At 44.0% G+C, this 15,812-nt stretch overlaps 1 protein-coding gene across 1 annotated transcript in view; it reads left to right on the top strand.

Annotated features, from left to right (window-relative positions):
* LOC143782854 (E3 ubiquitin-protein ligase RNF31-like) overlaps positions 1–15,812 on the top strand; it is a 346,633-nt gene that overhangs the window by 299,585 nt on the left and 31,236 nt on the right. The window contains exons 6-9 of the mRNA XM_077270773.1: positions 6,189–6,307; positions 7,348–7,461; positions 7,539–7,596; positions 8,368–8,446. Coding sequence (XP_077126888.1) covers positions 6,189–6,307; positions 7,348–7,461; positions 7,539–7,596; positions 8,368–8,446 — 370 coding nt within the window. The remainder of the gene's footprint in view (positions 1–6,188; positions 6,308–7,347; positions 7,462–7,538; positions 7,597–8,367; positions 8,447–15,812) is intronic.

Below are 15,812 nucleotides of genomic sequence, written 5' to 3'. Positions count from 1 at the left end.
CACCAGTTCAATTCCACCAGTGGCCACAGGGGGAGCCCAAAATCCAATTTCACAACAGTACCCCCCCCTCAAGGAGGGGGCACCGAACCCTCACCAGAACCACCAGGGCGATCAGGATGAGCCCTATGAAAGGCACGGACCAAATCGGAGGCATGAACATCAGAGGCAGTCACCCAAGAATTATCCTCCTGACCGTATCCCTTCCATTTGACCAGATACTGGAGTTTCCGTCTGGAAACACGGGAGTCCAAGATTTTTTCCACAACGTACTCCAACTCGCCCTCAACCAACACCGGAGCAGGAGGCTCAACGGAAGGCACAACCGGTACCTCATACCTGCGCAATAATGACCGATGAAAAACATTATGAATAGAAAAAGATGCAGGGAGGTCCAAACGGAAGGACACAGGGTTAAGAATCTCCAATATCTTGTACGGGCCGATGAACCGAGGCTTAAACTTGGGAGAAGAAACCCTCATAGGGACAAAACGAGAAGACAACCACACCAAGTCCCCAACACAAAGCCGAGGACCAACCCGACGCCGGCGGTTGGCAAAAAGCTGGGTCTTCTCCTGGGACAACTTCAAATTGTCCACTACCTGCCCCCAAATCTGATGCAACCTCTCCACCACAGCATCCACTCCAGGACAATCCGAAGATTCCACCTGACCAGAAGAAAATCGAGGATGAAACCCCGAATTACAGAAAAAGGGAGACACCAAGGTGGCAGAGCTGGCCCGATTATTGAGGGCAAACTCCGCTAAAGGCAAAAAAGCAACCCAATCATCCTGATCTGCAGACACAAAACACCTCAAATATGCCTCCAAGGTCTGATTCGTCCGCTCGGTCTGGCCATTAGTCTGAGGATGGAAAGCAGACGAGAAAGACAAATCTATGCCCATCCTAGCACAGAATGCTCGCCAAAATCTAGACACGAATTGGGTACCTCTGTCAGAAACGATATTCTCCGGAATACCATGCAAACGGACCACATTTTGAAAAAACAGAGGAACCAACTCGGAAGAAGAAGGCAACTTAGGCAGGGGAACCAAATGGACCATCTTAGAGAAACGATCACACACCACCCAGATGACAGACATCTTCTGAGAAACAGGAAGATCCGAAATAAAATCCATCGAGATGTGCGTCCAGGGCCTCTTCGGGATAGGCAAGGGCAACAACAATCCACTAGCCCGAGAACAACAAGGCTTGGCCCGAGCGCAAACGTCACAAGACTGCACGAAGCCTCGCACATCTCGAGACAGGGAAGGCCACCAGAAGGACCTTGCCACCAAATCCCTGGTACCAAAGATTCCAGGATGACCTGCCAACGCAGAAGAATGAACCTCAGAAATGACTTTACTGGTCCAATCATCAGGAACAAACAGTCTACCAGGTGGGCAACGATCAGGTCTATCCGCCTGAAACTCCTGCAAGGCCCGCCGCAGGTCTGGAGAAACGGCAGACAATATCACTCCATCCTTAAGAATACCTGTAGGTTCAGAATTACCAGGGGAGTCAGGCTCAAAACTCCTAGAAAGGGCATCCGCCTTAACATTCTTAGAACCCGGCAGGTAGGACACCACAAAATTAAACCGAGAGAAAAACAACGACCAGCGCGCCTGTCTAGGATTCAGGCGTCTGGCGGACTCAAGATAAATTAGATTTTTGTGGTCAGTCAATACCACCACCTGATGTCTAGCCCCCTCAAGCCAATGACGCCACTCCTCAAAAGCCCACTTCATGGCCAAAAGCTCCCGATTCCCAACATCATAATTCCGCTCGGCGGGCGAAAATTTACGCGAGAAAAAAGCAAAAGGTCTCATCACGGAGCAATCGGAACTTCTCTGCGACAAAACCGCCCCAGCTCCGATTTCAGAAGCGTCGACCTCAACCTGAAAAGGAAGAGCAACATCAGGCTGACGCAACACAGGGGCGGAAGAAAAGCGGCGCTTAAGCTCCCGAAAGGCCTCCACAGCAGCAGGGGACCAATCAGCAACATCAGCACCCTTCTTAGTCAAATCAGTCAATGGCTTAACAACATCAGAAAAACCAGCAATAAATCGACGATAAAAGTTAGCAAAGCCCAAAAATTTCTGAAGACTCTTAAGAGAAGAGGGTTGCGTCCAATCACAAATAGCCTGAACCTTGACAGGATCCATCTCGATGGAAGAGGGGGAAAAAATATATCCCAAAAAGGAAATCTTTTGAACCCCAAAAACGCACTTAGAACCCTTCACACACAAGGAATTAGACCGCAAAACCTGAAAAACCCTCCTGACCTGCTGGACATGAGAGTCCCAGTCATCCGAAAAAATCAAAATATCATCCAGATACACAATCATAAATTTATCCAAATAATCACGGAAAATGTCATGCATAAAGGACTGAAAGACTGAAGGGGCATTTGAAAGACCAAAAGGCATCACCAAATACTCAAAGTGGCCCTCGGGCGTATTAAATGCGGTTTTCCACTCATCCCCCTGCTTAATTCGCACCAAATTATACGCCCCACGGAGATCTATCTTAGAGAACCACTTGGCCCCCTTTATGCGAGCAAACAAATCAGTCAGCAGTGGCAACGGATATTGATATTTAACCGTGATTTTATTCAAAAGCCGATAATCAATGCACGGCCTCAAAGAGCCATCTTTCTTAGCCACAAAGAAAAAACCGGCTCCTAAGGGAGATGACGAAGGACGAATATGTCCCTTTTCCAAGGACTCCTTTATATATTCTCGCATAGCAGCATGCTCAGGCACAGACAGATTAAATAAACGACCCTTAGGGTATTTACTACCCGGAATCAAATCTATGGCACAATCGCACTCCCGGTGCGGAGGTAATGAACCAAGCTTAGGTTCTTCAAAAACGTCACGATATTCAGTCAAGAATTCAGGAATCTCAGAGGGAATAGATGATGAAATGGAAACCACAGGTACGTCCCCATGCGTCCCCTTACATCCCCAGCTTAACACAGACATAGCTTTCCAGTCAAGGACTGGGTTATGAGATTGCAGCCATGGCAATCCAAGCACCAACACATCATGTAGGTTATACAGCACAAGAAAGCGAATAATCTCCTGGTGATCCGGATTAATCCGCATAGTTACTTGTGTCCAGTATTGTGGTTTATTGCTAGCCAATGGGGTGGAGTCAATCCCCTTCAGGGGTATAGGAGTTTCAAGAGGCTCCAAATCATACCCACAGCGTTTGGCAAAGGACCAATCCATAAGACTCAAAGCGGCGCCAGAGTCGACATAGGCATCCGCGGTAATAGATGATAAAGAACAAATCAGGGTCACAGAAAGAATAAACTTAGACTGTAAAGTGCCAATTGAAACAGACTTATCAAGCTTCTTAGTACGCTTAGAGCATGCTGATATAACATGAGTTGAATCACCGCAATAGAAGCACAACCCATTTTTTCGTCTAAAATTCTGCCGTTCACTTCTGGACAGAATTCTATCACATTGCATATTCTCTGGCGTCTTCTCAGTAGACACCGCCAAATGGTGCACAGGTTTGCGCTCCCGCAGACGCCTATCGATCTGGATAGCCATTGTCATGGACTCATTCAGACCCGCAGGCACAGGGAACCCCACCATAACATCCTTAATGGCATCAGAGAGACCCTCTCTGAAATTCGCCGCCAGGGCGCACTCATTCCACTGAGTAAGCACAGCCCATTTACGGAATTTCTGGCAGTATATTTCAGCTTCGTCTTGCCCCTGAGATAGGGACATCAAGGCCTTTTCCGCCTGAAGTTCTAACTGAGGTTCCTCATAAAGCAACCCCAAGGCCAGAAAAAACGCATCCACATTGAGCAACGCAGGATCCCCTGGAGCCAATGCAAAAGCCCAATCCTGAGGGTCGCCCCGGAGCAAGGAAATCACAATCCTGACCTGCTGAGCAGGATCTCCAGCAGAGCGAGATTTCAGGGACAAAAACAACTTGCAATTATTTTTGAAATTTTGAAAGCAAGATCTATTCCCCGAGAAAAATTCAGGCAAAGGAATTCTAGGTTCAGATATAGGAACATGAACAACAAAATCTTGTAAATTTTGAACTTTCGTGGTGAGATTATTCAAACCTGCAGCTAAACTCTGAATATCCATTTTAAACAGGTGAACACAGAGCCATTCCAGGATTAGAAGGAGAGAGAGAGAGAAAGGCTGCAATATAGGCAGACTTGCAAGAGATTCAATTACAAGCACACTCAGAACTGAGAAAAAAAAAAAAAAAAAAAATCTTCAGCAGACTTCTCTTTTCTCTCCTTTCTCTGTCAATTAATTTAACCCTTTTTGGGCCGGTCAAACTGTTATGGTTCTCAATGGCAAGAGAACATAGCCCAGCAAACATAAGAACTAGCTCTTGGAAGGATGGAAACTAAACTGACCATGAACTAAACCTGCCGCACAACTAACAGTAGCCGGGTAGCGTAGCCTGCGTTTTATCCCTAGACGCCCAGCGCCGGCCGGAGGACTAACTAATCCTGGCAGAGGAAAATATAGTCCTGGCTCAGCTCTAGAGAAATTTCCCCGAAAGGCAGACAGAGGCCCCCACAAATATTGGCGGTGATTTTAGATGAAATGACAAACGTAGTATGAAAATAGGTTTAGCAAAATTGAGGTCCGCTTACTAGATAGCAGGAAGACAGAAAGGGCACTTTCATGGTCAGCTGAAAACCCTATCAAAACACCATCCTGAAATTACTTTAAGACTCTAGTATTAACTCATAACATCAGAGTGGCAATTTCAGATCACAAGAGCTTTCCAGACACAGAAACGAAACTACAGCTGTGAACTGGAACAAAATGCAAAAACAAACAAGGACTAAAGTCCAACTTAGCTGGGAGTTGTCTAGCAGCAGGAACATGCACAGAAAGGCTTCTGATTACAATGTTGACCGGCATGGAAGTGACAGAGGAGCAAGGCTAAATAGCGACTCCCACATCCTGATGGAAACAGGTGAACAGAGAGGATGATGCACACCAGTTCAATTCCACCAGTGGCCACAGGGGGAGCCCAAAATCCAATTTCACAACAGGAGTGGCCACTAGTGATGAGCGAATATACTTGGTACTCAAGATTTCCAGAGCACGCTCGGGTGTCCTCCAAGTATTTTTTAGTGCTCGGAGATTTAGTTTTCAGCACCGCAGCTGCATGATTTACATCTGTTAGCCAGCGTAAGTACATGTGGGGGTTGCCTGGTTGCTAGGGAATCCCCACATGTAATCAAGCTGGCTAATAGCTGTAAATCATTCAGCTGCGGTGATGAAAACGAAATCTCCGAGCACTAAAAAATACTCGGACACCCGAGCATGCTCGGGAAATCTCGAGTACCGAGTATATTCGCTCATCACTAGTGGCCACTCCTCCGTCTCAACTTAGTTCATCGGAATCTAGTAAAATTAACGAAAAAGACGTAACGGGTCAGAATTGATGCCAGCTGCATGGACCCACATCTTTAACGGGAACCTGTCAGAAGCTGTGGTGTCTTCAAACTAATTAGATTTCTGGGTAAGGTGGTTACAGACAAATTCAAACACCTTCCTGGCCACAAATGGATATTGCACCGCATAGAAAATTGGCTTTGAGTATGTATATAAATGAGGCTGCGAGTGTACTGAGTGCGGACCGATCCTCAGGTAGTGAATTGATTCTTTGCACTATTCCTTGAGACAGTTGCTTGGTTGACATCACTTCTGACTGCTGCATCCTATACAGGCGGGAAGTGATGTCAATCAAGCCTGTGGGTGACGATTATTTTCATTCTAGTTTGGTGACTCTAAGTGTTTGTGCACACAGTTTCTTAGATGCCGCTGTACCCTCTGTGTTTTTGAAGTAGGAGTTGCTTCAGATAACTTTTGTGATCTGCTCCTTTTTATGGCATATTATTGAGCTATTCTAAAACCACTATGAACCACGTGGCAGTCGCAGATTGCTAACAGCGCCATAGTACAGAGCTACAGGGTACTCCGCTGTCATACAACCTCTCGCAAAGCGCTGCCATGTGTGAGGCCTAAGATAATGTAGTAAAAAATGCCAGTTTTGTGGCAAAACATTTTATTAGGAATTTTGATACCCTGACAGTGGAAAATATTTTTCAATGTAATATTAATTTCCAGAATGTTTTACAAAATCCACCTTGCCTGTGGTCATTTTATTTTTGTGCCTCCGTACAGAATGTCCATCTTGCAAATTTCGGTTTGATTTGTGGAAAGGCGGATGTCTACATTTTAAGTGCACACAGTGTCAGTATGATTTCTGTGGAGGATGTGGAAGAGCTTTTCATCAGGGATCTGTAAGTGCCATCTTTTACTTTTTATTATTTAATGATCTTTATTTCTATAGCACCAACACATCCCACAGCATTCAGTGGGGACAAGTACAAGCAAGATCAGACATTATAGAGCAACTCATTACTCAATAATGGAAGTGAAGGCTCTGGTCACAAGAAGTGATACTGAGTGTATGGAGTGTGGTTTATACTGAAAATCCTGTTGAAAAAAAGCACCAGGTTTTGAGTAAAAACGAGGGAGGATGTTTAGTGATTAGTGATGTGATCAGCCTGCCTATAAGACCACTTTACATGTCGGTGTTAAACCCGTTTTTTCACAGATACAACATGGAGGACCCATTATAATCTATGGTGCTGCACATATATGTCCATGTTTGTATGGACCGTGTGTCCACGCAAACCACACGGAGACATGTCTATTTTTTACCAGCAGCGCGGATGACAAGGGACAGTACAAGTTTATAGTCCATGTAAAACCCGTACAGGACACGGATGGCATCAGTGCTGTATGTGTTTAACATTGCAACGTATAGTAGAAGCTTTGGAATTGTTTTTTCTTAAGCCATATCGGAAAAAAACATGGCACACTGTTCCAAAACACTGCCACCTGTACAGTTTTTACGGTACCAGTTTATATGGACATGTGGAGGGGGCTTTAAGATGTGTTTTTAGAGTTTCTTAAAACCAATGGACACTGCTTGTCTGGGTTGTGCATTCCAAGGAGCTGGTGCAGCACAAGAGAAGAGTCTTGAACAGAAATTTATGGAGGTTGAGAAACCATTGCAGTGACAATAGCCTATTAGTTGGATAGAAATAGGAGCCTGACTGCTGCATTCAAAATGGATTGACGAAAGGAGGATTTAATTAGTAGGAAGACCAATTTGGTAGTAAGTTTCAATAGTAGTTTCAGAAATCTCAAACTCTATTCCCACACTCTGTAACTCTGTTACCTATGTGTACAAAATGTACAGGGAAAATCTATCCCTCATGTCTTAATGTATAGAAGCGACTTCAGTACATTTAATTTCCTCTTTTATTCTTAGGAATGTGACTTCTCTGACGACTGTCGAGGGAGGGGATTACACTCTCATCACACACGTAACTGTATCTATTATTTGAGAGACTGGGATGTATGGAGACTGCGGAAGCTTCTTCAGGTAATACCATCTTCCTAAAGATGTCTTGTAAAGCACCCTGTAACATCTTTAATATGTTATTTAATACTTACATACAGCACAATGGAATAAAGTACAGGAGTGGCATATCTGAAGAATTGCCAGGTCCCTTGGAAGGTAAATTTTCACATCCATTTCATGTTCCAATTCTGCGGGTCCAGTTGAGCAGAGCGCTTTGTGATCTCTGGCGGTCACACTGACAATGAATGGAGAGGAGTTGCACATGCTCAACCTCCGCTCTGTTCAGACAGGGCACTTCATATCCCAGGTCTTGGAATCAGGGGGTTATCAGCGACCGGGATGTTATCTCTTATCCCAAGGATAATTTCTAAACTTGGTACAACCCCATTAAATGGGTTGTCTCAAGTTCTTAAATGAGTTAAATTGCAAAGTGCTTGTATAAACAACTTTGCAATTTACCCCTTAGTAAAATCCTCTTCGTTCTCAAGAACAGAGGGATTTTTAATTTATTAGTTTACAGCTCTTTGCCAAACTGGCCACCCTGCAGCCCCCGAGTGACCAGTAGCCTAAGCAAGGAGCATACTGGATCTATACATTAGGCCTGCTCATTCCACTCCGAAGCATTTGGATTGCTGGATGGGATCAGTTCGATGCCCATGCTCTTCTCCCTTTCAACAAGTCACTTAGGTCCAGTCGAGTGACCATGCCACTGGTTCAAACTGTCAATTTTAAGGAGAACACCTCCCCTGGTGAACAGGAAGTCAAGAGAGAGAGGATCGGTGCACTCCTGAAAATTAATCATGTTAAAACCCCTTTATTGTGTTCATAAATTAATTAGCATATTCTAGTCTATCTGTAAAAATATACAATCAAGCATGTCTGAAATAAATACACAAATGTTTAACAAAATATATAATTTATTTTTAGGACTCTTTAAATTACGGAGCTCCACATTTAAGCTGCACACAAAGAAGGCAGAGAGCAGAGAAGAAAAAGTCTCCAATGAGTATGTAATAAACTTGCCATACTGTATCTGTAGAGATAAATATAAACTGCTCACATTATACTAGGGCTTAGTTACTGTGTTGGCTTTTTCTCATTTATTTTCGTCAGGGGAGGAATCGCAGTATTAAGCAGTATTATTACTGACCCCCTCTTACTGCTCTTCTCCATATTGTCCCTCTACTGTTTCATCATCCTGCACCCGCTCCACTCTGCCACCTCTCCATTCAGTCCTCTCTTGATCCCACCCTTTCTATACCGTGCCCCCACACTGCCACTTTTGCACACTGTCCCCTACAATACTCTCTTACTGCCCCCCTTTCCATACTGTCCTCTATATATTGTGCCCCTCTCACACTTTCGCTAATCTTTAGGGGACGCTGTGCAAGAGTCAGAAGATTGATTCGCACAACCCCAGTCTATGGTGCAGGTCAATGCTCTCTCTGGCAGGGACAGGAGCTGCAGGAATTTCCTTACTCTCCAGAATTCCAGGCTGGCAAGATGTCACCTGTGAACCACACAGACGTCGCCTCAGGCCGGGGAACCAAACAACTCGTTGGGAAATCTAGAAGCTTAGGAAAGTATCATAGCTCCCGCCTATGGCCAGAGAGCACAGACCTGGACCATGGACCGGGGTTGCATGAAGTCATCCACTCATCTCTTCCGTCACCCCATGCTGTGCCTCACTCTTTTGCCCACCATCTACAATAAAAGTCCACTGTATCTTTAGGTCCTATGGAGTGCTCACCTTCCACATCACCTTCGCAGCCACTATGGCACAGCAGTGAAGAGGTGATGTCATCTCACTGCTGTATGTCGGGGTGGGGAGGCAATTGGACTTCTATGCCCTGGAGGTTCTGCCACTCACATGTTGACTTGTTGAATTGCCCTTGCATCTGAAAGACCTGACACAATGGAAAGCAGATAACAGTTCTTATGGTTCTACAAGCCAGCTGAACAATTGGTTCAGAGAACCGGACAAGTTGTTTAAGGTAGGATGCCCTTCTTACCTCATGGCAGGAGTGACCCTGGATATCATAATGCATGATAGCCAGACCTCTCTAGTCTTCATTCCAGGTACACTAACAGCTCGGTGGTGGAACCAGTGGTTCAGCCATATCTTCAAAGTGTCCCAAGCGCTGTTTTTCAATACAACAGTAGTCCCCAGATCACTTGAGCTACTGTGAGCAGCCTGCGAAACGTGCTACCATGGCCTGCAGCGTCTCCGGACTTCTCTCATAATGCACTTCTTGTACACCATTGACCGGCAACTGCAAAGGGCGCTGCCAACTGGTGATCTTGATGATTTAGGTGCCCTAATGAAGAACATTCCACTGGTAATATTAATAATATCATTGACAGTAGATGAGACATGTTTGTGCGGGGATTTCTACACTTGACGTTCATACTTGATACCGATAAATCAAAAGGTTTTGAAGATTTTTTTTTTTTTATTATTATTTCCATATCAGCAACAGTCATTCCGTCCTATAATTTCACAACTTTTCTTTCTTGGTGTTGCAATTTCCATGTGGAGTGTATGAAGTATTTTGCTATAGTGTTACTAAATTTGGCCACATGATGTCGCCCCTTCCCACTCTGTTATTATCACAGGAGAGTTTGAGTCCATCGGCTTGTAAGATTTGTAAGATTTTTAGTTTTTATATCCAGTAAACTTGCTCTCAAAAGTGTAAATTTGTTATAAAAGATGGTGGCATATAGTCAATTGAATGAATAATGCAATTTTGTCCTGCTGGGTACCAGGAGGTTGTTTACGGTGGTGTGCTCTGAAACAAATACTAGCTGGATTTGGAGAAAGTAACAGGCATAAAAAAGATAATTCTGTGCCCATATACCTGTCAGAGGTGTTGCATGTAGTTATAAAGTTTGTGCGCAGACATTACTAGGGATCAGATTTTAATTTTGAATTTAGAGAGACCTTCCTGTGCTGTGATGGATGAGCCCTCCTGCATGCATTGGAGGCCTAATGATTTGGATAGTCTTTTTAATGGAATAATAATCTTTATTTTTATATAGCGCTAACATATTCCGCAGCGCTTTACAGTTTGCACACATTATCATCGCTGTCCCCGATGGGGCTCACAATCTAAATTCCCTATCAGTAAGTCTTTGGAGTGTAGGAGGAAACCGGAGAACCCGGAGGAAATCCACGCAAACAGGGAGAAAACACAAACCCCTTCCAGATGTTGTCCTTGGTGGGATTTGAACCCTGGACGCCAGCGCTGCAAGGCTGCAGTGCTAACCACTGAGCCACCATGGAAAAAATTTGAGGAGAATGGCTTCCTTTTTGAAGATGATGAGTTCAACGCACTTCAAAAGTATCCTGGCTAGATATACAGGGTGGGCCATTTATATGGATACACCTAAATAAAATGGGAATGGTTGGTGATATCAACTTCCTGTTTGTGGCACATTAGTATATGGGAGGGAGGAAACTTTTCAAGATGGGTGGTGAGTATGGTGGCCATTTTGAAGTCGGCAATTTGGATCCAACTTTATTTTTTTCAATGAGAAGAGGGTCATGTGACACATCAAACTTATTGAGAATTTCACAAGAAAAGCATTACAAAAAAAGTCCTGCTCCCTCACAGAATCTTGTTACGATGCCAGCAGCTGCAGTGGCCGGGCTATCACTTGTCCCTGATACTTCAGATAAATGAATATTCTCCTCTCTTGGAGTACAGTGAATATTCATTCCCTTAAGTAGCAGGGACACGTGATAGCCCGGCCGCTGCAGGAAGCCGGCGGCTGCAGGAAGCTGGCGGCTGCGGCTGACACTGTGCGCGCTTGTGCGCGCTACTACAGAGAAATGAATATTCCCTGCCAGCGCATTGGATATTCATTTCTCTTTAGCAGCAGGCACAGAAGTTAGCCGCAGTAGCCGGCTCCTGCCTCCGGTGACTCGCTGCTCCGCTGCTGCCACTCCCCCTCTATCTTCTGGGACAAAGACTCGAGTATAAGCCCAGGGGGGGGTGTTTTCAGCACAAAAAAACGTGCTGAAGAACTCGGCTTATACTCGAGTATATACGGGATATTAATTATGTAAAATAGGGGGCAGGTCAGTAAGGGGATCAGTGACCTGTCAGAAACCATACAGATGAATACCTAAGCAGAGCACCACATGAAGACCCCCCCACAGTCCGCCCCGGAGCACGACCATATCATTAACTCAAAACTGAAAATAAAGATTAAACAACAACCACAAGATGGATTTCATCAACCAAGGTATCATTTTAACCCCTTCCCGACATGTGACGGTATAGTACGTCACATGTCGGGACCCCCGCTTTGATGTGCGCTCCGGCGGTGAGCGCACATCAAAGTCGCGACATGTCAGCTGTTTTTTACAGCTGACATGTGCGCGCAATAGCGGCGGGTGAAATCGCGATCACCCGCCGCTATTAACTAGTTAAATGCCGCTGTCAAACTCAGACAGCGGCATTTAACTACCGCATCCGGCCGTGCGGCCGGATATGAGCGCATCGCCGACCCCCGTCACATGATCGGGGGTCGGCGATGTGTCAGGAAGGTAACCATAGAGGTCCTTGAGACCTCTATGGTTACTGATTGCCGGTGGCTGTGAGCGCCCCCCTGTGGTCGGCGCTCACAGCACACCTGCAAATCTGCTGTGTAGCAGCGATCTTATGATCACTGCTGCATAGCAGAGCCGATCGGGTTGTGCCTGCTTCTAGCCTCCCATGGAGGCTATAGAAGCATGGCAAAAGTAAAAAAAAAAAGTTTTTAAAAATGTGAAAAAAATAAAAAAAATATAAAAGTTTAAATCACCCCCCTTTCGCCCCAATCAAAATAAATCAATAAAAAAAAAACCCAACCTACACATATTTGGTATCGCCGCGTTCAGAATCGCCCGATCTATCAATAAAAAAAAAGCATTAACCTGATCGCTAAATGGCGTAATGAGAAAAAAATTCGAAACGCCAGATTTACGTTTTTTTGGTCGCCACGACATTGCATTAAAATGCAATAACGGGCGATCAAAAGAACGTATCTACACCAAAATGCTATCATTAAAAACGCCAGCTCGGCACGCAAAAAATAAGCCCTCACCTGACCCCAGATCACGAAAAATGGAGACGCTACGAGTATCGGAAAATGGCGCAATTTTGTTTTGTTTTGTTTTTTGCAAAGTTTGGAATTTTTTTTCACCACTTAGGTGAAAAATAACCTAGTCATGTTAGGTGTCTATAAACTCGTAGTGACCTGGAGAATCATAATGGCAGGTCAGTTTTAGCATTTAGTGAACCTAGCAAAATAGGCAAGCAAAAAACAAGTGTGGGATTGCACTTTTTTTGCAATTTCACTGCACTTGGAATTTTTTTCCCGTTTTCTAGTACACGACATGCTAAAACCAATGATGTCGTTCAAAAGTACAACTCGTCCCGCAAAAAATAAGCCCTCACATGGCCAAATTGACGGAAAAATAAAAAAGTTATGGCTCTGGGAAGGAGGGTAGCGAAAAACGAAAATGGAAAAACGGAAAAAGCTCCGGGGGTGAAGGGGTTAATCAGTATAACGGCGCCGACCTGACACTGTAGGTTACGCAGCACAATCCTGCTGACAGGTTCCGTTTAAAGCCAGTCAATGAAATTTCAGTTAGGGTAGGTTACAGCTAGGGGTATGATCTTTCCTTTTTTAGTTTAAGTCGAAGCTGTCATCTCCTAGTCTGTGGGTAGGGCTATCTCACACAGGAACCATTAGGGACTGCAGATCAGGATCTCTGTTCTGTGCAGGAACCGACAGGGTCAGTTGCAGTTTTTTAATTTGTTACCCATTTTCCTAAGTGAGTTGCTACTCTAGCATAATATTATCAACAGCCCACTCCTTTTTTTTTTTTGTGTGCTGAGAAATCATCATGGACGCTGTGAACACAGTGATCATGCATTTGCAGTCATTGTCGGAGGTGGCAGATATCAAGCATCAATAACAGCATGTGTTAAATGCCGCTGTGCAGGTTCTACTATACCTAAAACCACCTTCTGAACCTAATATAAATGTCCTGGATTGTTTTGATGGGGACCAAAGAAAATTTTTCATTTTTCTTTCTTCATGTAAGCTGTTTTTTTTCATCTACGCCGTGCCTCATCCGGATGAGTCAATGAGTGAGTATTGTTCTAATGTTGCTCTATGGAGATATTCCGGCTTGGGCACTTTCTTTGCCTGAGGATTCTCCAGTGCTTTCCTCAATTGATGCTTTTTTCTCTGCTTTGTGGCTCATTTATGACGACCCTGATAAAGTTGCTGTTGCTGAATCAATGATCAAAAGCTCAGTTCAGGGATATTATAGTGTTGTGGACTACCCAGCTCTCCGCAGTCAATTTTGCCAGGGTCTAGCTAGCCAGATACGAGATATGATGGCTGAGTCCCTTCCATTGTCCCTGACTGAGCCCATGTCACTGGCAGTGCATTTGGATAGACATCTTATGGATAAGAAAACATTTGAGGGTGTTTTTGTGACTTCTTACTCTCATCCTATTGAGGCAGGAGAACAGATGCAAAATGGGGCCTGCAGAGAGTCCAAGAAGGGAATTAAACTTGAAACACCTGCTCAGTTCTGTCTACACTGCGGTAAATGGGTCATGTGATGAATCATGGTTTCCAATAAAATAATGAATTTCTTAAAGCTAAAGAGAAATAAAGAATCATTAATATTTAAGGACATTGGTTCTAAAACTTTGAGGTGATCTCACATGCACAATACTGTTTTTTTTTTTTTTTTTTTACAAGTGTCTTTGGATACCAAATCTGGAGTTATAGTTACTTCTACATTTGTTGACTCAGATTCCACCTTAGATCTCATTGACAGTGATTTTGCTAAACAGTGTGGGTACACAGTTTCACCTCTGGGTCATCCTGTTCAAATTGATAATTCTCCCCTTATCTAAAGTCTGTCATCTATGAGATCTTGTCTTACAGATTTTATTCAGAATTTTGAGAATTTTTTTTTTTAGACTGAATGTGAAGTTTTTCCCCGCATAGGTCTTATAATTGTGCTCATATGAATCCCATTAAGGTACAGGCTGTCCTTGATTGGGTACAATCTACTAATCTTAAAGCTTTACAGAGACTCTTAGGTTTTACCAGTTACTATTGTAAGTTCATTAAGAACGTTTCAGTCATAGACAAACCTCTTACTGATATGACCAAGAAGGGTACTAACTTTTCCTCTTGGTCTACTGAGACTGTTGATGCTTTTGCTGCTCTCATGACAGCCTTTTCTAAAGCTCCTGTCCTCACTCAAGTTGATGTCGATTTGCCTTTTGTGTTTGAGGTAGACGCTTCTTCTGTGGGGATGGGTGCTGTTCTTTCACAGAAGAAGGACGACAATTATTTCATCCCTGTGCTTTTTTTCTTGGAAATTCTCACAAGCAACACCATCCAACAATGATATTGGCGATTGGGTACTCTTGGTTGTTAAGAGTGCTTTTGTGGAATGGAGGCATTTGTTGGGGGGGGTTAGGCATAAAGTAATGCTCTTTCTTGATCATAAAAACGTACTGTATGTTGATACCACTAAATGCTTGAACACTAGACAGGCCCGGAGGGCCCTCTTTTTTGCTTGGTTTGATCTCTCTGTGATCAAGTTGTACTAACAATGTTAACCCCTTTCTGCCATCGGACGTACTATCCCGTCCATGTGACCTGGGACATAATTCCCATGGACGGGATAGTACGCCATAGGCTTTCAGCCGCGCTCACGGGGGTGTCAGCTGATTATCACAGCTGACATCTGGCACTATGTGCCAGGAGCAGTTGCGGACCGCTCCCGGCACATTAACCCCCGATCCACTGCGATCTGGTGGCATAGGGAAGCATCGCGCAGGGAGGGGGCTCCCTGCGTGCTTCCTCGAGACCCTCAGAACAACGTGATGTGATGGCGTTGTTCCGAGCGTCTCCTCCCTGCAGTCCCTGGATCCAAGATGGCCACAGGGGGTCCTTCCGGGTCCTGCAGAGAGGTGGCTTGCGAGCCCCCTGCTGAGAACAGGCGCCTGCAAGCCTCCAGCGCTGCCTGTCAGATCGCCTGGGACAATGTTCTAAAGTAAAAAAAAAAAAAAAAAACGCACTGTGTAAAAAAATTTTTTAATTCCTAAATAAATAAATAAAATAAATTAAAAAAAAAAAAAAAAAAAAAATATATATATATATATATATATATATATATATATATAATGTGTATGTATGTATATATATATATATATATATATATATATATATATATATATATATATATGGTTCCATTAAATACATTTCTTTATGTAAATAAAAAAATAATAAAAGTACACATATTTAGTATCGCTGCGTCCGTAACGACCCGACCTATAACACTGTCC

Source organism: Ranitomeya variabilis, chromosome 6 (genome assembly GCF_051348905.1).
Source record: "Ranitomeya variabilis isolate aRanVar5 chromosome 6, aRanVar5.hap1, whole genome shotgun sequence".
NCBI classification, from domain to species: domain Eukaryota; kingdom Metazoa; phylum Chordata; class Amphibia; order Anura; family Dendrobatidae; genus Ranitomeya; species Ranitomeya variabilis.
Note: the sequence above shows the minus strand (reverse complement) of the source record. Positions and strands in the feature narration are given on the sequence as shown.